Source organism: Salminus brasiliensis, chromosome 6 (assembly GCF_030463535.1).
Source record: "Salminus brasiliensis chromosome 6, fSalBra1.hap2, whole genome shotgun sequence".
In the NCBI taxonomy this organism is placed as follows: Eukaryota; Metazoa; Chordata; class Actinopteri; order Characiformes; family Bryconidae; genus Salminus; species Salminus brasiliensis.
The window spans coordinates 15,976,892-16,001,089 of record NC_132883.1 but is presented as its reverse complement, the minus strand read 5'-3'; the positions used below and the strand labels follow the sequence as shown (position 1 = coordinate 16,001,089).

Below are 24,198 nucleotides of genomic sequence, written 5' to 3'. Positions count from 1 at the left end.
GCTCTCTCAGCAGCGCAGAGATTAGTGTATCAGTGGCTGGGAAAGAGCTGACTTTGCATGAGTGTCTGTAAGAGGAGAAAAGCGAGAGCTGGAGAGAGAGACAGAGAGAGGAAGGAGGTATCGGCACTGTGGAGCAAATAATCATTCATTTTCGCAAAATGACACTGGAGTCTGTAAACAGTGAGAGAGGAGAGAGCGAGAAAGGGAGAGAGAGAGAGAGAGAGAGAGAGAGAGAGAGAGAGAGAAAGAGAGAGAGCGAGTGAAAGAAGGAAGAACTGGAGCAAGACGAACAGAGAGATGAGGTGAGGGTGGGTGTGGCCTTGTTCTCGTACACAAGGACCAGTGGAAGGCTGCTATTGGCTGAAGCACAGGATGGGCAGACAGGTGGCCAGGGCAGAATGAGCGGGGGATGCACCATGCTGAGAAAAAGAGAGGGAGAGAAAGAACCAGAAACAAAAAATAGAGAGAAGCACATGCCAGAGGTCGGAAGAAATGCTTTGACAGCATTTCAGGGCCGGCATTCTGAGATCACTTCCATTCAGAATGGAGAAGCAGCACATTTTCAGACAGAAGAAGGCTAAAAAAGGAAACAATGAGATTCATTTAAAGGAACACTGCAGCATTTTCCAACCCAATCTGGCTGAATATCTGCCTTAAAGCAGTATTATGCAAGAACTGGTAGGCTTCCTCTATAGGACATACTTTCCATTTGCCAATTCTGGACAAGCTAAGAGAAACAGAACAGTCACTGAACGTAAAAGAAGCATGTGTGCTGCCGCAGTAGAGTAATATTTCAGGATTTACACAAATAGAACTTGTGTTAATTATAACAAATAGAACCTGCCCGCTTCACCAAAGTTATACATGGTGCCGTTAGCAATGTTCCGAGCCTGGAATAGCAATGCTTGATGCAGTATTCTTCTTTTAAAAGGTCAGTGAAGCATTACAATGATTTTAAAGCAAGGTGTAAATGCTACATACTGTTGCTTTAAAGCACCATAATACGGAAACTGGCCTTTCTTGCTCCTGGGCTCCCCCTACAGTTGGGAAGTATAATTTGTATTTTGAGCACCTCATAAAGAACACCCTTTACACGTGCATTTCTGGACAGTCTGAGAGATACAAAAGTGTCACTGAATGTAAATGAAGCACATAGACTGAGGAGGTAGAGTAATAATACATGTTACGCAAATTTGACACTGAACTGCAGCGCAACACTGTGCTCGTGTGAACGTTACATAAGTTACGTGGTTACAGATACATAGTGCTGTTTGCAGTGCGCTGAGCCTGGAGTACCAACAATAGAGACCCTGCTCTTCCTTTTACAGGTCAGTGGAGCATTACAATGATTTTGAAGCTGTTAGCTATTTTAAGGTAAAAATGCTACATAGTGTTGCTTTAAGTTCATATAATATCATTTGTTTCCATTTCAACAACATTTAACATTATAAAAGTACAATCTGTACATTTTGCCTTGTTTATGCCCCACTTTAAAAGGGTGTGTGTGTGTGGGTAGTCGGACAGGGGATGTTAACATGAGGATTGGCTGGACTGAATCTCTGAGTAGAACTTGGAAAGAGAATACCAGGGGAAAAGATGCTGGCTCTTAACTCTCTCCTTTATACCCTGATCCTAATGTATGGTATTGTCCTTGTTTCATGGTACATGTTTATTTACAAATGGTTCAATGTAGCATTTTTCAGTACAATATGAAACCCTTTTTGCTTAGAGTGTACCACATGATACACTATGATGCATTCCTATTTAAATTCATTGCTTCAAATCCTTTGTAAGACTACTAAAGAGGACAAAAACTGCCTAATACCCTCAACATCACTATATTACTGTCTTACCTCTTTGTTTTATGGTAAAACATTGATTTTTTGATGAGCTTAAGAGTTACAGTGCATGCATCTCTATCTAGCTTCATTAACTGCTTTCTTTCCCTTTGCACAATCATTTTAGTGTGTTGGACTCATCTATCACTTCGGCTGTCCTTGAGCCTTTCACCGGTGGTCAGTTTCTAGCCACAGGGCCACCGTCAGCTGGATATTTGTGTTTGGCAGACAGTTCTGGATTTGCTTAATATGCACAAAGACTCTTCTCAACTCTTCTGCAGTCTCTTGCCCTGGCGTTCCCACTCAGAAGTGACCAGTAACAATATGACTTTTCCAGACATCTCCTGACCTTAAATGATGTGAATCCATTCCATCTATCCATCCATTTAATCCATCACTCCTATAAACAATGATTTAGGCACATGTCCAAGTACAGTCCCTGTAACAGAACTCCCGTTGACTCAAAGCACATTTATAACAGAAGCCAATGGGCAGCTGAATCAGCACCTGCCTGACTGGCTTCTATTAGAACAGGTTTCCAGTTCATTTACTAAGTACAGGGAAACTATTGCACGTGGTAATCGACAGATGCCGCAGATGGAGAATAGGTTGAGTGCTCCTTTAATATAAGGGAGCGATGTATTGAAATCCAGAGCAGCTCGAATGTGCAAATGGCCCGTCGCACTGAATCACCACATTGTCCTCTGCAGCTTTCTGAAACCAGCGGAGAGCCGCGCTGGCATCCGCCCGAAAACCCACACTGAGAGCACGCAGACAGACTTGGCAGAGCAGGCACAGTCCTGCTGCCCACATCTGTACCAGAAAGAGATAGATAGAGAAAGAGAGGAGAGAGGCGAGGGAGAGGCAGAGGAAGAGAAAGAGAGACCCTCTTTGCAATCCAGTTAAGCAGTCACAAAAAGAGACACACTCTTCGTTGCTTTGCCTGGATGGACAATCTCACCCACTCAGTCGCCACAATTGGGGTCAGTTCCATTTCAAATCAGAAGATTAAAGAGATTAAACCGAACCTGCTGTCCGACATTCAGGCACTTCTGCGCCACAGTCCTCATAATCACTGCATGAATCCAGTTCATGAACTTGGTCGGATGAACTTAATTCTCAGTCTCAGCAGAATCGGCTGAATGGGACTTGAACTCATTCCTCAGTTTGCTTCTTAAGATTTGCTTTGGAGCTGCAAGGCTACTGTAACTAACATACATGCACCAAGTCATCTCAATCACACTTGTGGTTTCTGACACTGTATGTATGTTATACTGTGATTTGATACAAATAGACTTTAAGATGTTAATATTAGTATCAGATCAACATGAGCAGAAAATGCTGGACAGGAAAAACAAGAATGAATCGAATTCGATCAAATCTAGTCTTGAACAGCATTTCGACATGTGTGGATTGTCATGTCGAGTGTGTGAGTAGTTTGAGCATGATAGCCTATTAGATGCTCATCCTACGAAAAGATTGTTAATTAAATTTAGCTCAATTTATGCTTTCAGCTTTCTTTCCATGGGATAAGGGAGCGTGAGTGCCTCTGTTAACACTAAGACACTGGACACAGCTACTCACCTGGGCTTGAGAGGTTGCAAACTGGACCCTAGAGGACTGGCAAGTTCCAATGAGTCACGGTAACAATTGTTTCAGGCTAATGGTAGGATAAGTATGTGGCGCAGTCCCCATAAAGCCATGGAGCCAGTTGTCAACAAGGCTAGTGGTGGTTCCATACTGGCACTGGGGTGTATTGTCATGGCACTGGTCTGCCTAACCATGTCAGTGACTGGTGTCTGCTACATTTCACTGCTTGATGACCTCATGTACGCCCACAATAATGGGATATTCCAGCAGGATATTGCACCTTTCTTTCTAGAATTGCAATTGGAATTCTGACAACAATATGGCCTGTACATTCACCCGACATGAGCCCAATCGAGCATTTATGGGATGTGGTGGAGAGGTCCATCTGCACACGAATGGCTGCGAATGGCTGTCTAGACGACATGGCATTCAAATAACACAAATAAGATGCTAAAGTTCTTTACCAATGTAAAGGTTCTGCTTTGGCATCGCTCAAAGAACCATTTAAAGCATCTTTATAATTAAGAGTAAAGCCACCTAGCTCTAGCCATATTAGTAAATTGTGCAACGTCATGAATTCAGTGTTGATTTTTCTTCCTACGAATTTGGTTCAAAATAAGGTGCCAATATTGAGGCTGAGCGCATCATCACAACCCTTGTATCAAATCATTGCTAGGGGAAAATTCTGCAAATTAGATTTTTGGATAAAAACTCATTACTATAATGACTTATTAGAGTAGCATTTTGAAGAGTGAGCATTTGGTAAAATATCTGTATCCTGATATCCTATCTGGGTTTTACAGTTGTAGCCACAACCCAGTGCTTCCTATTTATACAAACATACGGCTTTAGCCTCAATGGAACCAGTCCTCATTTCTATAGTCTACAGTAGAGTGCACACCCCAGCCTCCCACACCTATACCAACAGTGGATGCTCAGAAAAGAAGACAATCATGTTTCTTGACTCCTGATTTAAGCTCTGACACCACAAAGTATGTTATTCTAATAGCATCACACAAATATACACACACACACACACACACACACACACACGTGTCAAGCCAACAGCTGCACATAAAGAGAAAAGAGGGTGCTGATACATCACTAGTCAGTTCCTGCACTATGCCATTATACAGACCCACTACATCATCATCCACAGTGATACAGTGTCTTTTCACAGTCACACCAAATCCAGACAAATATTGCAGTCTGGCGCGGTGCATTATGAATATGACACCTTCCATTATAAATCATTAAAGTCACTGCACGATGTACAACCGCAAAGCCTGAAACACAACTTGGCAGAGAATGAGTCTGCCTTCTCTCTCTCTCTCTCTCTCTGCCCCCCTCTCTGGATCTGTCTATCAGCGCTGTAATTCACAGGGGTCTGTAAAAAAAAAAAGAAATGAAGCATTGTCTACAGTTTGATCCTGAATTCACATCAAAAAGGCTTCATCAGATTTAGTGGACCCCCTACCAGGGAGGGAGGGAAGAAGAAAAAGATGTGAAAAAGTGAGGGGGAAAAAAAGAGAGTGAGAGACAGAGAGAGGGAGAAAGGAGAGAAGGATAGGATAGACTGGGAGAGAGAGGAGAGAGTGGGAGACAGAGAGAGAGAAGGAGATAAAGACAGATAGAGTGACGGAAAGAGATAAAAGGAGAGAAAGAGAGAGAGGAAAATGTAGAGAAAAGAGAAGAGAAACAAAGAGAACAGGAGTGACAGAGAGAGAGAGAGAGAGAGAGAGAGAGAGAGAGAGAGAGAGAGTATGATAGGGTGACAGTGTGTGAGAGGGAAAGGAGGGAGAGACAGAAGAAGATAGAGAAAAGGATAAAGAGAAGGAGGGAGATAGAGTGAGAAAAAAGAGCATAGGAGAATGCTAGTGACAGAGATAGAGCGGGGAAAAGGGGGGTTAGAGAGAGATAGAAAGAGAGAGAGATGGTAGAGGAGAGAGTTAGAGACAGAACAGGCAAAGGAGATAAAGATAGAGTGATAGACAGAGAAAGAGAGAGAGAGATAGAAGAGAGTGGGAAAAAGAGGAGACAGGAGAGTGGCAGAGAAAGAGAGATAAAGCGCGAGTGTGTGAGAGAAAGAAGAGAGAGAAGGAGGATAGCGAGAGAGTGAAAGACAGCGACAGAGTGAAAGAGGCATAGAGTGAGAAAGTGTGACGTGTGAGACAGAAAGACAAAGAAAGAAGAAGAGTATGGGAGAGAGAACGAGCATCAGAAGGATACACTGAAAGAGTAGAGTCCTGAATGGTACTTAAGTGTTCAGTATATACACTCTTTCAGCTCATCTTCACACTGCTGCCCTCAAACGTATGGCATCATAAGCTGCTCCATCGAACACATAGCACTTTAAAACAGCCAGGCCTGATCAGGACACGAATCATTAGCAAACGTCACGTGTGTCTCGACTGCATCACATCACGTGCCACCAAAGTTGTCCAGCACAGTGTTCAGAACAGCACAGATGGCCAACAGGCAGACATGCTCTAGCCCAGCAATAAACACACAGCCACTTCCCTGCCCAAAAGAGGTCCAGAGTGATTCAATCACTACTCAAGATTCACTCACGCTTCCACTGCACACACTCACCAGGGCAAAAGGACACACTGACCCATGACCCTACATTGCCTCTGGAGGAAGAAACCCTCCAGTGAAGGATGCAGCCAGTTTGGCCACTCCACGCAAGAGTGTATGATAACTGCTGGCTGCCTGTGGTCAGCCGTCCATAATCACTCCTCAGTTTTCAATATGCGTCTACTGTAAGGGCTCAGCAAGCAAGGGGAGATGAGTAGGTCCACTCCACCAGCCACTCCATGCCCAGTATCTTTCTCACTGACAGCACCAGAGCCCAGCAGAGAGTGGTCTATGATGATTATGGGGCAGCTGACCACAGAAAGCCAGGAATTCCCTCACCAGAAGTGCTGGCTTCCTCTGGTCAGCCGAGCATATTCATTACGCCGCATTTAGTCATGCTGTGTGGACTCAACAGAGAAAAAGGACACAATGACCACCCCTCCAGTCCAGTTCAAGCCAATCGAGTGAAGAACATCACAAGACTTTCAGCTTAAAACCTCTTGTGAAGAACATCACATGACTTTCAGCTTAAAAACATACCTAGCGAAGAATGCTACAAGACTTCCAGCATCCAAAACACAACAAGTGAGAACATCTCAATCTCATTTTCAGCTTAAAACCCATCTAATGGAGAACATCACATGACCTTCAGCTTAAAACACATGTGGTGGAGAATGTCACAAGACTTTTATCATGAGAACCCATCTAATGGAGAACATCACAAGACTTTATGCAGAATCCATCTAGTGGAAAACGTCACAAGACCTTCAGCTTAAAATCCTTTCTAGTGGAGAACCTCACACAAGACTTTGGCATAAGAACCCATCTAGTGGAGAAACTCACACAAGACTTTAGCATAAGAACCCATCTAATGGAGAACATCACAAGACGTTCCGCAGAATCCATTTAGTGGAGAACATCATATGACTTTAAGCATAAAAACCCATTCAGTGGAGAACGTCACAAGACCTTCAATTTAAAACCCATCTAGTGCAGAACCTCACACAAGACCTTCAGCTTGAAAACCCATCTAGCGAAGAACGCTACAAGACTGAGGTCACTCCACAAACTGCATGTCCATCAACACAAACACCAGTCCAGCAGAGAACTCCAGAACACCTGTCAGTCTTTGGTCAGTTACGCATTATCCACACTTGTGTTTCCATGGCATGGATCCACCATGGCAAAAGGACACAATGGTCATTCTACAGATATTCTGATAAAATCCCATCCAGTGAAGCCTGCAGCTAAAGTGCAGCCACTCCGCACAGCCCACCTTCCTCAATAACAGCTCTAGAGTCCAGCTGCCAGTAAGACACTTATGGGCTGCTGACCAGAAAACAGCAAGACCTTGCTTATGAGAACTGCTGGCTTTCTCTGATCCACTGCATGGACGTGACAAAAGATGATGACCTCTTAACAATTCTTCAAGCGAAACCCTATCTAGGTAAGCATGGAGTTGGAGTGTGGTCATTCCGTACTTACCATCTCCTTAAATAATGGCACAGCAGATAATATGAGAACTACTGGATTCCTTAGGTCAGCTGCACATGATCATTAATCTGACTAATGTGTAATCATGTGTGCACCGCATGTACTGACCACAGCAAAAAGAGATGATGACCCCTCAAAAACCTCAGAGGTATGTGGGTACCTCATACATACCATATCCCTCAAAGACCAGCTGAGAATATAAAAGCTGCCGGTTTCCTCTGGTCAGTTGCACATAATCACAGTTCAAGATTTAATAATACATCCAGTGCATGGACTGACCAGGAAAAAGAAAGGGGATAATGACCGCTCAAAAGTTCACCAGGTGAAACCTCACACAGTAGAGGACATAGCTAGAGTGTGGCTACTCCATATAATCTGACTCAAAGGCCAACTGAGAATGTGAAAATCACTAGCCTCATCTGGTCAGTCATACAGAGTCAATGCTTAACCTTTAGTCCTGGGTCCAGAGCATGAGCTGGCCAGGGCAAAAAAGATGTCCTTCTTAGGGCGTATTCACAAGTGCACTTTTTAGTGCGGATAAATCAGACTCCGGTTCGTTTTCATCCTAGGTGCGATTCGTTCGGGTAGGTGTGAACACGGTAATCGCACTCCGATACGGACCTCTGAGAAGAGATGGTCTTAGTCTGGTTCCAAATGAACTCTGGAGCGGTTTGTTGGTGGTGAGAGCGTGATCTGACCTCCATACGACCCATCTATCATGTGCACTCTGCGGGTTTGAGCTAAACAGCTCCCATAGCCAGGTGTTAATCTGGTAATTGGTAAAACACAGTAAACACAGTAAAAAAGTGTTTACTTTACTGCTCCCGGCCCAGTCAGATCTGACCAATAAGCAGAGAAACCTTCAGCATTAACACCCATCTAACAGAGAACATGACAAGACCTTTAGCATAAAAACCCATTTAGTGGAGAACGGCAGAACATGTTTAGCTTAAAAAAACTCTTCTGGTGAAGGTAAAGGTTTTTGTCACTGTACAGCGAAATGTGTCCTCCGCATTTAACCCATCTGGTAGTGAACACACACTCACACACACACATGTGTTAGGGGCAGTGAGCACACACACACCCAGAGCGGTGGGCAGCCAACTCCTGCGCCCGGGGAGCAGAGAGGGTAAAGGGCCTTGCTCAAGGGCCCAACAGTGGCAGCTTGCCGAGCCCGGGAATCGAACCCATAACCCTGTTATCGATATCCCGGCGCTCTAACCGCTGAGCCACCACTGCCCCTTAAGCAGAGAGAACGTCCAGAGCAAATGAATACAGGTGTGAAAACGCCCTTAATTAAAGGCAATGGTTCTACATAGAACAATGAACACCAAAGAACCATTTGGACAATGAACTGTTTTTCTATGTTCTATTAAACCAATAGAACCACCTAAACACTTTTCTTTCCTTTAACCAGCCAAAGAACCATTTCAGCATCCCAATGTTTTTTGAGTTGTCATCATTCTAAATGAAGCAACCGACTAAACTGGTTTTCCACCCATTTGAGGAACCCTTTAATGGTTCTTTGGGTTGTCAGCGTTCTATAAGGAACCACTGCCCTATCTCTACTGATATTTCCCTCAATTACAGCACTAGTCCAGCTGAGAACATGAGAACTCCTGTCTTCCCCGGAACGGCCATCCATAATCAATACTCAAGATTAGAGATGACATCAGTTTGATACTAGGTATCAGTGTAGGTACACTCTTCAAAAAGGGTTCTTTAGTAAAGTCAAGGGTTCTAAATAGGACAATGACAACTCAAGAAACCATTTGGATGCTTAAACAGTTCTCTGGCAGCTTGAAGGTTTCCTCAGACTGTTGAAGTTCAGAAACGGTTGAAGATGCTTCTATATGGCACCAAACACTTTACTAGTCAAAGAACCCTTCTTTTTTTTTTCAGCACCGTACCAATATCACCAGAAAACGCTGGACTGGATCTCGCAAGTGTTCCGTCCTGTGAGGCAGTACAATGCTTCAGTAGTTGCTTATCTTACATGAGGTTCTTCAGAAGATCAGAACCGATATCAGCTGACACACAAGACGTCAATAACGTTATAAATTCTCCGAAAAGAAAAAGTGTTACCGTGCCATCTTCCTCCTCCAGATTCAGTCCCACTTCAGGTGCAGTGGTTCCCCACAGCGAAAGGACATGACGACCATGATGAGCCCTCCACAGTTCTAAAGGAGAAGCTCACCTAGTTTGGGGATGCACCCTGAAGCTCAACCAATCAACACAGCCTACAGGCTTTCTCTGGCCAGCTGTCCACAATCAATACTCAAGATTAGAGCTGGCACACGTCTGACACCAGGTAAACAGGGTTCTCCACCAGGGTTCTATGCTGGCTTGAAGTTGGTGTCGTAGATGGTTGTAGATGGTTCTACGTAACACTTGAAAGTGTTCCACTATCGTTACCAGCCGAAGAACCCTTTTGTGCTTAGATTGTCCCAAAATCAGCAGCAGAAAACGCCGGATCGGATAGGCTCCTCAGTTTAACGGAGGCTGAGGTCCAAAGGCATCAGCCAACTGGTACTGTGCCATCGTTCTCCTCAAGATTCAGCCACACTTCCAGTGCAACGGTTCCCCACGGCGATGGGACACGATGATCATGATGACCACTCCACGGGTCTCAAAGAGAAGCCCATCTAGTTTGAGGATGCAGCCAAAGAGCAACCATTCAGCACAGTCCATCTCCCTCAATAACAGCGCCAGAGTGATCTCACAGGAGGACTGCTGGCCACCTGCTAACAGCCATCATTACGGTCTCTGCTGGACTCTGGTACAGTGGGCAGGGCAATGCTCAAAATCTGCTCAGTGTTTTGCCTCAGTCTGCAACGTGCTACACCAAGCAACACACAGCCCTCTTTCAAATGCTACGACAGCACTTCTGCACTGATGCTTAACACACACACACACACACACACACACACACACACACACACACACACACACACACAGCTAAAAAAAAAAGGGCGTTCATAGAGAGTTCAGTCAACCCTGTCCAGGCACAAATGTAACCCCTGACCGTTGGTCTGCTCAGAAGGAGTTTGAGGAGACGACCCTCATCAACTACAACCGCCACAACGTCACGAGAGCCATACGCGAACACCACGTCGTGTCTTACCAGTACACGAGCTTGTTGTGGAGGATGGCAGGGGTCTTATCGGACGCGCAGTTGATGCACCACATCGCGGCTGAGCGTTCAGAAGAGCCGGAGGAGTCTGGAGCTTTCCCTGCGCATCGCTTCCAGAAGAGGCGGGAAAGAAAAAGGCACGAGCGAGGAGGCTAAAGTCCACAGACAGCAGCCAAGAGAGCGCGAAAAACAACCGAGCCCCTCTCCATCTCTCTCTGATCGCCTCCCTCTCTCCACCTTCATCCACCTCCTCCTCCTCCTCCTCCTCCCTGCTCTCGAGCCTTTGAATCTGCGACGCGGTAAAAAAAAAAAAAAAAAAAAAAAAAAAAGCGAGGGTGGAGAAGACAACAGCCCAGCCGTGGAGATCAGCCCACCTCTCTGGGCTCGTTTTGGCCCCTCTCGAGTGGACGCTGTGCTGCTATTGAGGGTTTCGTGGTGAGATCAGTCCACCACGGCACTGTCATGTGACTTCGGACCGTGAGTCACGTTGAGTCGTGTTGTTTGTGGCGAGGAGGAAGCGTATGGTGTTGGTGTGGCGGTGTCAAATGTGTTGACGGTTATTTGGGCTCGAGTCAAATGAGACCCCTCTCTCTAGCTCTCTCTGTAGCTCTCTCTCTCTAGCTCTCTCTGTAGCTCTCTCTCTCTAGCTTTCTCTGTAGCTCTCTCTCTGTAGCTCTCTCTCTAGCTCTCTCTCTAGCTCTCTCTCTAGCTCTCTCTCTCTAGCTCTCTCTCTCTAGCTCTCTCTCTAGCTCGCTCTCTCTGTAGCTCTCTCTCTGTAGCTCTCTCTCTCTAGCTTTCTCTGTAGCTCTCTCTCTGTAGCTCTCTCTCTAGCTCTCTCTCTAGCTCTCTCTCTAGCTCTCTCTCTCTAGCTCTCTCTCTCTAGCTCTCTCTCTAGCTCGCTCTCTCTGTAGCTCTCTCTCTGTAGCTCTCTCTCTCTAGCTCTCTCTCTCTAGCTCTCTCTCTAGCTCTCTCTCTGTAGCTCTCTCTCTAGCTCTCTCTCTCTAGCTCTCTCTCTAGCTCTCTCTCTGTAGCTCTCTCTCTGTAGCTCTCTCTCTAGCTCTCTCTGTAGCTCTCTCTCTGTAGCTCTCTCTCTAGCTCTCTCTGTAGCTCTCTCTAGCTCTCTCTGTAGCTCTCTCTCTGTAGCTCTCTCTCTAGCTCTCTCTGTAGCTCTCTCTCTCTAGCTCGCTCTCTCTGTAGCTCTCTCTCTCTGTAGCTCTCTCTCTAGCTCTCTCTCTCTAGCTCTCTCTGTAGCTCTCTCTCTGTAGCTCTCTCTCTGTAGCTCTCTCTCTGTAGCTCTCTCTCTGTAGCTCTCTCTCTAGCTCTCTCTCTCTAGCTCTCTCTGTAGCTCTCTCTCTGTAGCTCTCTCTCTGTAGCTCTCTCTCTGTAGCTCTCTCTCTGTAGCTCTCTCTCTAGCTCGCTCTCTCTGTAGCTCTCTCTCTGTAGCTCTCTCTCTCTAGCTCTCTCTGTAGCTCTCTCTCTAGCTCTCTCTCTCTAGCTCTCTCTGTAGCTCTCTCTCTGTAGCTCTCTCTAGCTCTCTCTCTCTAGCTCTCTCTGTAGCTCTCTCTCTCTAGCTCTCTCTCTGTAGCTCTCTCTCTCTAGCTCTCTCTGTAGCTCTCTCTCTGTAGCTCTCTCTGTAGCTCTCTCTCTCTAGCTCTCTCTGTAGCTCTCTCTCTAGCTCTCTCTCTCTGTAGCTCTCTCTCTGTAGCTCTCTCTCTAGCTCTCTCTGTAGCTATCTCTCTGTAGCTCTCTCTCTCTAGCTCTCTCTCTCTGTAGCTCTCTCTCTCTGTAGCTCTCTCTAGCTCTCTCTCTCTAGCTCTCTCTCTCTAGCTCTCTCTCTGTAGCTCTCTCTCTGTAGCTCTCTCTGTAGCTCTCTCTCTGTAGCTCTCTCTCTGTAGCTCTCTCTGTAGCTCTCTCTCTGTAGCTCTCTGTAGCTCTCTCTCTAGCTCTCTCTCTGTAGCTCTCTCTCTCTAGCTCTCTCTCTAGCTCTCTCTGTAGCTCTCTCTCTCTAGCTCTCTCTCTCTGTAGCTCTCTCTAGCTCTCTCTCTGTAGCTCTCTCTCTCTAGCTCTCTCTGTAGCTCTCTCTCTCTAGCTCTCTCTGTAGCTCTCTCTCTGTAGCTCTCTAGCTCTCTCTGTAGCTCTCTCTCTAGCTCTCTCTCTGTAGCTCTCTCTCTAGCTCTCTCTGTAGCTCTCTCTCTCTAGCTCTCTCTCTGTAGCTCTCTCTCTCTAGCTCTCTCTCTGTAGCTCTCTCTCTAGCTCTCTCTCTGTAGCTCTCTCTCTAGCTCTCTCTGTAGCTCTCTCTCTGTAGCTCTCTCTCTAGCTCTCTCTCTAGCTCTCTCTCTAGCTCTCTCTGTAGCTATCTCTCTGTAGCTCTCTCTCTGTAGCTCTCTCTCTAGCTCTCTCTCTGTAGCTCTCTCTCTCTAGCTCTCTCTCTAGCTCTCTCTCTAGCTCTCTCTGTAGCTCTCTCTCTGTAGCTCTCTCTCTAGCTCTCTCTCTGTAGCTCTCTCTCTAGTTCTCTCTCTGTAGCTCTCTCTCTAGCTCTCTCTCTGTAGCTCTCTCTCTAGCTCTCTCTCTAGCTCTCTCTCTAGCTCTCTCTGTAGCTATCTCTCTGTAGCTCTCTCTCTGTAGCTCTCTCTCTAGCTCTCTCTCTCTAGCTCTCTCTCTAGCTCTCTCTCTGTAGCTCTCTCTCTAGCTCTCTCTCTAGCTCTCTCTGTAGCTATCTCTCTGTAGCTCTCTCTCTGTAGCTCTCTCTCTAGCTCTCTCTCTGTAGCTCTCTCTCTAGCTCTCTCTGTAGCTCTCTCTGTAGCTCTCTCTCTAGCTCTCTCTCTAGCTCTCTCTGTAGCTATCTCTCTGTAGCTCTCTCTCTGTAGCTCTCTCTCTAGCTCTCTCTCTAGCTCTCTCTCTGTAGCTCTCTCTCTGTAGCTCTCTCTCTAGCTCTCTCTCTGTAGCTCTCTCTGTAGCTCTCTCTCTCTAGCTCTCTCTCTCTAGCTCTCTCTCTAGCTCTCTCTCTGTAGCTCTCTCTGTAGCTATCTCTCTGTAGCTCTCTCTCTGTAGCTCTCTCTGTAGCTCTCTCTCTGTAGCTCTCTCTCTGTAGCTCTCTCTCTAGCTCTCTCTGTAGCTCTCTCTGTAGCTCTACAGAACCACATGCACACAATATTTTTTGGTATTCCTATCTTTACGGGCTCTTCACACCATCCAATCCACCCCCAACATTCTCCTTACCTCCACATTTCGCTTTTCCTTTTCCATCTGATTTGAAATATAGTTTGTGGCCCTTATAAGAAAGCATTTTGTCTTGATGAGGACCGCCAACGCTACAGTATTCATGTGATTTCTGTCCCACTGGTCCCCACAGGGCACTAAAAACATGGCAGCGTGTATACTTCTGTATTCCTATCTTCAGCGGCCTTCAGCAGGCTGTTATTACTGCTGCTCTGCTCACGCCAGCTGAATCCAACTCTGACGTTAACCTTAGTACCTAACTTTCTTTTTAATGGGTCTTTTCACTTGTACTTTTTCACCTAAATTGAAATAAAGGCTGTTTTTTACTTTTTAAAAAAAAAGCTTCATTTTTCATTGACCTTGTTCTTGTGAGGACTACCAAAGGTCCCCACAACGTAACAATACTGTGTTTTTCTATCCCACTGGTCCCCACAAAGCTCTAAAAACATGGCAGCGTACACACTTTTGTATTCCTATTTTTATGTGCTCTTTCCATCTAATCCATTCCCAGCATTATCTTGGTACCTACGTTTCATTTTATGGGTCTTTTCACTTTTACTTTTTCACCTGATTTGAAATAAAGGCTGTGGATTCTTTAATAAAAAAGCATTTTGCCTTTGTGGAATACCAAAGGTCCCCACAACGTTACTGTACTCATGTTTGTTTGTCCCACTGAACCCCAGAAAGCACTCAAACATGGCAGTGTGCACAGGCAGTGTTTCCCTACGTTTATTTTTATACATATGTTTTATAAATAAGTCTTTTCACTTCTTAATCTTAGTACCAAAGTTTCACTTCTGTGGGTCTTTGGGGACACCTAAGGTCCCAACAATTATACAGTATTGATGTGTTTCCACCACACTGGTCCCCACAAAGCACTAAAACATGGCAGCATTTCTGTATTTCTACCTTTATGTGCTCTCTATGTGCTCTTTATCTGCAATGCCTTGTGTTGTCCAATAGCTGCTCCTCCTCCACCTAATCCATTCCCAGCATTTTCTTAGTACCTAAATGTGATTTTTCACTTTTCACTTGTATTTTTTCAGTGTACATATTTATTCTACCCCTCTGGTTCACACAAAGCACTAAAACATGGCACTAAATGCTTCTCTCCTCACACTGAATCCAGCTCTGACATTAACCTTAGTACCCAAATTTCAGTTTAGGGGGTCTTTCTTCTGCCTCTGTTGAATTTTAAATGAATGCTGTATATTCATTAAGAAGTTTTTTGTCTTGTATGGATGTATAAATGTCCACAGAATATTATAATGTTCTCGTTTTTTCTGCTGTCCAATAACGTTGTGTTAACAGCAGTATGAAAAGATGTGATTGGTTGGCTTGTATGTGGCTCTATGTGAAGCACTTGATAGCTTTCCCGCCCTCCCAGCGCTGGTAGCATTGTGTGATGTAGAAATTCTAGGTAGTGGGGGGGAAATGGAAATTACTGAATTGGCAAGAGAGTAGAGGAAAAAATCCAAAAGAAAAAATAGAAAGAAGAAGAAGGCACATTTTCCACTAACACCATTACAGTGTTCAGTGTTCCTGTCCTTCTGTGGACATGTGGTTCCCACAAAGCAATAAATACACGCTACTATGAACACAATTTTGTATTACTTTCTGTACAATATGTGGTCTTCTCACTGTCTTCTTCATTCCTGCTGCTCTGCCTATACCTAATCCAACCCCAACATTACAGTTACTGACCAAAATAAATGATTGTATGTCTTCTTTTTTTACTTTTACTTAAATAAATAAAATAAAATAAAATGCTTCTTTCTTTTAATAAACAGGCCTTTTTTCCTCTTGTGGAGACCACCAAATCTCCCGTGTTCTTCCTGGCACTTTAGAAATGTTTGGTCCCCACAAAGCACTCAATACATGGTGCCTCACACACACACACACAAAATTAATTAATGTGTTTCTCAATGGCTTTTTGCCAATGCACTTAGTCCAATGAGGCATATTCAGACTGCATCCCTTCCAGCAGGGACACAAGCGAAATGACTGACTATCTCCTCTGCGCTCCTCCATTCTCATTATGACAATGGCCAAGAGGACGAGTCAGCCTCCATTTTTCATCAGAAACACAGGGAAGAGTTTTCTGCTCTCTCGCTCTATCTCTCTCTGTGGCCTTAGGACAACTCTATAATTCATTATCTTCTGTATTAGCGGGCATGTTGAGGACTCCTCCCCGTGTTTGTCATCTGTCTCTTTATGAAGCACTCCCTCATTGGTGTTTTCTGAGGCCTAAGACTCAGCAGTATCTCTACCGGTCTCTCAGCTGTGCTCATAGTGTACAAGTCTATGTTTCTAAAATTCGAACTCACTTACCTCTCAATTTGCTCTGGTTCCCCATCTACACTATATTTACAATAGCTTTATGCATTTGCTATCATGCAAAACCATATATCTCCATTTTTGTATTTGTTTTTCACATTTTGACTGTGTGAATCTGCCAGTTGTTCTTTGTATTGTGTCGCAATTTCATAATAAATTGACCAATAGAAATGCTTCTAAAATCTATTGAATATACTGCCATTAAAAGTAATTAGGCCTTACAAACCCCTAGTCAACAGCCTAAAGACCTCATGTACCAGTGCTATGTCATATCTGACAGTATGGAACTTAACATAGCTTCACTTTCGCTTTCACTTTTTTAAAGTGCTGCAAACACAGATGCCATCAGAAGCTGTGATTGGTATAGTGTAGTGAATAATAATACCCCACTATGCAAAATTTTACTATTTACCTATATGTGTAACAGTAAAAATCTAATGCTGATCGGGAGAAACATCTGCAAAATGCCATAAATCTAATGTCCTCTAATGTCCTACATGCACTTATGGCAATATTGCACTTTCAGTGAGGATTTCTTTGAGCTGTTTTTTTTTTCTGGAGCAGAATCAGTGTACAACATACATCTCCAACAGAAATGCACACAGAATATTTGTTTAAACATCTCACAGCAGGTTGCACCCTGACCAGAGGCTTTTAGTAGCCATCAACAAGCTTCTGGCAAAATTCTAGTTGGATATTTGACCATTCTTCTTGGCAGGTTGGTATAATTAAATGTGGTGGTTATTACTGTAAGCTTCAGTGTTTTAAATTGTTACACCTGAGGAACTATTAGGGTTGTCACTACTGAGTATTTTAGCAACTATTTTTGACATTTATTCTAATAATGTGCCTTGTGGTTTCAAATGCCAAACCATTAAAAAGGCTTAATCAAATATTGAAAAATATATAAATAAATTATGTAAAATAAAAGAAAGTCTTTGAAAATCTTTGAAGGTTTTCTATTATAAAAAGAGACCAGCAGTATAATGTGATGTATTATCAGGGTATCTGAAGATACTGTCAATTTTAACTCAAATCTTATTATATACTGTAAAAAGGTCAAACCGTCAGTTAATGCAGTAACCACAGCTATATATTATTATACAGTAGTGTTTACTACACAAACGTAACTTGACTTGCCTGCTAAATTTGTAAATTGTAGGGATTTTTGTTATTAGAGGCCATTTAGATCTCAATAGGAATGTTCCGTGGGCTGCTAACAAATGTTTACAACAAAAATGACAACAAAAAATATGTTAATTCTTAGCTTACTAAAGCATGAGTCTGTCAGATGTCAAGCCTTGTTTGGTGAATGGAGATACTCCTAAAAACATACATGCCAAAATGGATTCTCTGGCACGGTACAATAGAGCTACTATGTTTGAATTGTTATATGTTAAGATTTCGACCCTTGGATAGGTTTTGGAAATAAGATGTGTGAGTGTGAAGTTGAGTTTTTAAAGCTGCAAGAACCTCCAGGTACGTAGGAGGTTCCAGAGAGGTATGTAAAGTTGAAAGAACCTCTGTGAATGTAGGAGGTTCTAGAGATGATATGTAAGTATTCATAAATCTGATATGTATGTATTTCTATACCAATACGTTTTGATTTTTCCATGCGTCCAAACCAAGAACCACTCGGAAAACACCTTTAAGACTCTACTGCTGAGTCTTTATGCTCTTCCTCAGCGCGGATTTTCCAAGAGTGCCGTCAGACGCAAACAATTCATCCAAAGGATGCTCAAACACCAGCACAGTCCCAAAGACTAAATATTAATCACGTCTAACTGGGTCATCTGAAAAATCAACAAAATGCTGGGTATAAAAATGCTGGGTATAAAAACACTGTGTAATCAAACGCGTTTATTCAGATACTGGCAAAACCATCAGCCCAGATTCACGCTAAACAGCCGCCGCTTGGTCTGGCGTTAGCAAACAAACTGTGTGATATGAGATCAATTGAAAGAGGAGAGTGTTGGGAAAAGGAGGCGCGTGGAGGGATGAAGAAGTGAGGGGAAGCAAAGAGGAAGAGGAATGCAACCCATGAATAATGGAGCGGACCACTTTCTGCCGTCCCCTCCTATTTATTTCACCATTTCCAAACATTTATAATTCATCCTTTAGCAGTGCCATCCCTTTCTTCCTCCAGTTTGCAGCTGTCCATTGTAATCCAGTTTACCTTTGGCTTTGCCCTTGTGTTCCCTTTCTGTCCCTGTTTCTCTCTCTCTCTCTTTCTCTCTCTCTCTTTCTTCTCTCTCTCTCTTTTTCCTCCAGTCATTGTATCTTTCATCATATCCTTGCCTCTCTTCCTATCACTACCACTCTATCTGTCCCTCCTACTTCCTCCCTATGTTGTCACTCTCTTCTAATCAAGTTAGACCGGAGAGGGCGAGCGAGGGGAGGGGAGGGAGGGCGTTGCTAAGTGACTGTTGCCGAGAGACGGATGTGGGAGGAGTGCAGCGAAGCCGGAGTCAAGAGTGGCGTTGCCGTGGCGACCGAGGTTTCACACTGTCTTATTGGATTTGTCGCAAGATGGGCGGGCTCCGAGTGCTACGGTGGAGCTATGCAGCTCATTACCAAGCACATTCATACACGCTGGTGTGCACGCATGCAAACAGACACACCCATGCACACACATACGCATGTGCGCATGTGCACAAACACACAACCCTCCCCCCAACCTCCCCCATCATACGTAAAGATGCACAGCTGTTCCCACACGCTTCATATGCAAAAAACACAGACGCCCTTTAAGCTTAAATTCTAGGTATTATTCTAGGTGAGTGTAAGCTATACGCTCCACAGTGCTGTTTTATTTTCTGGAGTTAAATAGAAGCAAAGGCAGTTTACCTAAAATATACTGAAAAGCTCAACAGGTTCTAGGTAGTAGGTTGAGAAATAACCATAGTATAATATGTTAGAACTAGAAAAGTATTGGCTGTAACAGGGTGGTAGTAACAAATGAATTCACATTTCATCTAAAGTTGTATTCAAATTTCACTGTAAGGTCATGTCTAGGCTAATTTATATCATAAGGGTCTCTAAGTAAATGGTGAGGATACAGGGAAACTGGTGTTTGAAGTAACTGAAGGTGTTTGGTAGAAGGCCGAGAATGGTAGAACCGGCAATCTTTGACAGGACACAGTATAAAATATACCAGCAGAATACAGTAAAACCACAGTAAAAGCACAGATCTTTCTAGATTTCTGGGTAACATGCATGTACATACAATATACAAGACTAATGTTGTTCCATCCCATATCACTACCTGCTACTTTACACTCTTGATTAAACATTACAGTGAACATTAATGTACACTGAGTGCACTGGTACTTTCCACCTTGTTACTCCAAGCTTCATAGCTTCATAGAAACTGTCAAGCATGTCATTTCTGTGTAATTAGGTTTGACTATCTGCTGCCCACAATAAATGTATCTAGTAATCTAGTCATTTGATGCTTGTACCACACACACTTAAACAGTCAATACAGACCTTAATTACCTGTAAAAGGAGGTGAATTTAACATTCAATAGATGCTATGCACTGGAACACGCCCCCTTTAGTCGGACTGAGTGACAAAGCATTCTGCAACATGGCTGCGTTTAATAGGAAAAATGGCCAAACCGAAAATAAGACACGCAACTATCAGCTCATGTTAAATGCAGTTGGATTCAACAGCTATCCATCCAAATTACTAAAGACCCATTCGTCTATAAACCTGCAGGTCATACCCGTTTAGAGAATAAAGCCTCATATCTGAGAGCATGAGAGTGAATGGTTGTTTTGGCTGTTTTCAGGCACATTTAGTAGACTGCTTCATTTGGATTTTGCTTGCTTTCCCTTTAAATCAGCTTAGCATGTCACTAAATTCAAAACTACAGTGTGTTTGGTTTTTCCCACACGTTTTTCAGAGGTTGACTTCACCACTCAATGAGTTCCCAGATGTTTCGATGGCTGGATTCCAGCTGTTTGTGCGAACTGCAGCAATCCATATGTTTTTCTTCTGTTTAGGTTTCAGCTGTCTGTAACAGGCTATCTCTGAATCCCTGCTGAATCTGTTTGTACAGTCAGTCGCACAACAGCTCTAACAGTTTTTCTGTTAGCAGCATTCACACTGAATGCGAACACGGCCACTTTACAGACGGTTGGGCATGGCCACAGTGACTCCGCCCCTTGTGACAAATTTCAACACCTTTTTCAGCCATCTTTTTCATGAAGATTCTGACATTCAGCAGTGTGTCCTTATTTGGGATTTGTTCAGTTTGCGAGAACAATAGGATCCAGCATTATAAGGGCAGAGCTGTCAACAATTCTGTGGTGTAAAAGCACAGCATGAATCTGATGCAGACTTTCTGTTAGGGCCTTTTTATAAGAACACATTTAAGAAAGTTTTTAGGAAGATATTGGTGAATGAGGTCCATTATCCTGTTCAAATGTGACGTTTCTGACCAGCGTTAGTGTTTTTACACCTCACAGACCTGGCTTGTAACTCACTCCCTCCATCAGTCCCTCACTTACTCGCTCATGTTTAGCAGGCTTAAGATTCTTCACATGGGGGGAAGGGGGGGGGGCTATTAGTACTGAAATACTACATTTCAGCATTGATTTGCCATCAATGATACTTTTCTTGTTTGTTTGTTTTTTTACATTTTCTTTTTAAAAATTGAACACAGCACAATGAATCATTTGTAATATAGACGAACCTGGTGAGTCTGTATTTGAGTTGAATACTTTTTGCTCCTGGACAATGCTCATGTTAACAGTTCTAATGGAAGATGAACAAAATAGCTCTAATAGTACAAAGTTGACACTCATAAATTACTGAAAGCTAATTTGGAGGTCCTAAGGTTAATAGCACTTTTTTATACATGAAGAAAATTAGAAACAGTGATTAGTGATGAGTGATTACACCATAATCTGTGCCATAATTGCCTGCTTTTAATCACAGGAATTACAGCCCATGCTTTTAGCCAGCAACAAATCATGCAGCATCCTGTTTCTTATTCAAATCACCAAATAATTATGAACGAAAACAAGCACTCTGCTAATGCAGAAATTGAACAAACAAATCATTATTTCACAAATAACTGGCCAGGCTACTGTATGTATTTTTTATTGGGAAACGTAATTCCCCTTCACTGAAGTGTTTATTTTGAAATTCGGCTGTTAAGCACTTAAACGTCCATTTACTTTTCATTTTGAATGCATTCAAAGGAAATAGAGCAGCGCAGTATGGGCATCTTTGTGTGTGTGTGTGTGTGCGTGTGTGCGTGTATGTGGAAGTGCAGTAAGCTAATAAGCCGGGTGACTAAACAAAACAATGCCTCTTGATTCTATGTGCACTGAAGCTCATCAAGCAGGTTTAATCAAAGGTGATTATCTGAACTGAAGGGGACTTTGCTGAGCAAACAGTCTGCCTTCACTGCTCAGCACCGTGCCGCAGATATGTGTCTACAAGGATAAAGAGGAGCACAAACTCCTCTAGCGCCAGCTTGTGTACACACTCACGGGCCTTGATGGTGTGTTCATGTTGTTAAGCTTTATCACCTATTATCATTCCAGCTTTTTTATGCCATGTTTTTTTTTTATTTCAACTTCCTGTAAAACATCCAGTCAGGCAAACTTAATTTCATTAGGTAACTGATTCTGTTGTTAACTCAACTCTGTTAGTTCACCTTCTTATCTTAGACTTGAGATCATGGAGGGTATTTCCAACATATGGTCCAGTTCTAAGCTGTAAACACAGGTACATATCTCATCCCTTTCCATGGTTATGCAACAATCCTTTTAATGGTTAATCTACACCCATTTCCATAGTTATCACTATGTCCATGGTTACGCTACATCCCTTTCTATGGTCATGCTATACCCATATTCATGGTTATGATAGAACCATGGTGATGCTATTTTCATTTCCATGGTCATCCTAAAGACATTTCCATGGTTATGCTACACCTTTAGGTAGGCTACACCCATTCTCATGGCTATGCCTCATTCATTTCCATGATTATGCTACAGTGATGGTTGTGTTACACCCATTTCAATGAATATGCTACACCCATTTCCATGGTCATGCTACACCTATGGTTATGCTACTTCACTTTCCATGGTCATGCTACACTCATGGTTATGGTACACCCATTTCCATGGTCATGCTACATCCATGGTTATGCTACATCCATTTCCATAGTTATGATTCATCCATTTCCATGGTGATGATACAACTATGTTGTATGGTATGTTCACTCCCATGGTCATCCAACATGGTCATCAATGGCTATGGTACACCCGTTTCCATGGATATACTACACCCATGGTTATGCTACATCCATTTGCAATGAATGCTACACCTATGGTTGTTACACCCATTCCCATGCTTATTCTACACCTACGGTTATACTATATCAATTTCCATAGTTATGCTACACTTATTTCCATGGTTACACTACACCCATGGTCATGCTATATCCATTTCCATGGTCATGGTACACTTATGGTTATGCTACACCTATTTCCATGGTCATGCTACACTCATGGTTATGGTACACCCATTTCCATGGTCATGCTACACCCATGACTATGCTACACCCATTCCCATGGCCATGCTATTAGGAACAATTTATAAGAAGACATGGTTTATTACAGGCTGAATGCTGTTACAGTAAAGAATGTAGCATTCTATCAGCGCTAATGTCAGTAATGGTTCTCTATCTCCACAATAGCCAAGAAATATCAAAATGGGGGAAAATAGCTGGCTGAAGTTATCGAAAGTTTACAAAACAAATGCTAAAAGGGGAATCTGTGGAAATATAGCAACACAGAAAAGGTGTTAGAGCAACGGCCTGGTTATCGCTGTAGGAAGTTCAGGAGTTCAGCATTCAGAGTGGCATAACATTCTGTTATTTTTTGGAGAAGCCTACTGCTCTTAGAGCCAAAGCCTGAGCTGATTTAAACCCACTCGTAACTCTCCTCATTCAATTCACCTGCAGCCAGAAAGGAACCACCAGGGCCCTTATGTATAAATATCTGAAAGGTTGCTGATGTAGGCTCATCTACCCCTGCTGTTCATTTAAGCTTATTGATTAAGATGTAAAGGCAAAATCTGATCCCAGATCACTTCCTGGCAGGGTTGTTTTATGCGTATTGCCTTAAACGGAAGGTGAAAAATAGCCTTTGCTAAAAAGCTCTGCTGCATGCAGCAGCCAATGCACCAACTTGCCCTTGCCTTTGAGTAAACTCTGACTCATTCTCGACCAGACATGAAAGTTCATTAATGAGAAACAGAAAAATACTCAACAAAGAAGCTGGTTCCTCTTTCAGAAGAACATGTGGCCATTCTTCTGCTACTTTAACATACGGTAAAGGAAGAAGAAAATTGGGAAAAAAAAAAAAAAACAGTTATGACAGTGATGATATAATATATAATAAAAAGCACAGAAGGCATCATTCCGAGCGTCACACTGGAATAGCTGCCGTCACACAGACTGTATTTGTTCAGTATGGCAGCAGAAAACTTCTAACAGCAGCCGCAGTTGTCAAGTCATCTGAGTGTATCCAGTCCCTTTGAGTAAGTGGTGCCCAACAGAGCTGTGCACCAACTGGACAGGCTTTCTCTCTCAGATACAGCACTGCAGCCAAGCATTCGCCCCCACAGTAGGTGACAAGAGTTGCTCTTGTAGAGGTCCATGTATTTCGGCTAACTTCTGCTGATTAACCTATTGATGCAGAGGCAGAAGCAGATATTTTGGTCCCACTTTATATTAAGGACGCTTTCACACTTACCTTCACAGTTTTCAGTTTGGTCTAAACCAAAATAGCAGCTGTGAAAGGTGCCTCTGACCAAAAAATTGCCCCAACAAAAGAGGTGGTCTTGGTCCAGATCAAACTTAATCATGGTTGGTTGGTTTGCAGTGTGAAAACACTTTTTTGGACGCTTCAGAATTATTGCCAATAGAATAGGATGCTCTGAAGCAGATATACATGAACCTATTGGCACCATGCCTAATGCCAGAG

The 24,198-nt window shown here is 43.3% G+C and overlaps 1 protein-coding gene across 5 annotated transcripts in view; it reads right to left on the bottom strand.

Moving 5' to 3' along the window:
* The window catches only part of iqsec2a (IQ motif and Sec7 domain ArfGEF 2a), a 117,190-nt gene that overhangs the window by 45,250 nt on the left and 47,742 nt on the right, over positions 1-24,198 (bottom strand). Inside the window, exon 1 of one of the 5 annotated variants that reach the window (XM_072681840.1) lies at positions 10,624-10,879. The exons of 3 other annotated variants lie outside the window; for them this stretch is intronic. In XM_072681840.1, the coding sequence (XP_072537941.1) occupies positions 10,624-10,688 (65 nt within the window). In that variant the 5' untranslated portion in view covers positions 10,689-10,879. Of the gene's footprint in view, positions 1-9,584; positions 9,765-10,623; positions 10,880-24,198 lie in introns of those variants that run through there. One more of the 5 variants, XM_072681841.1, reaches the window with a different exon arrangement.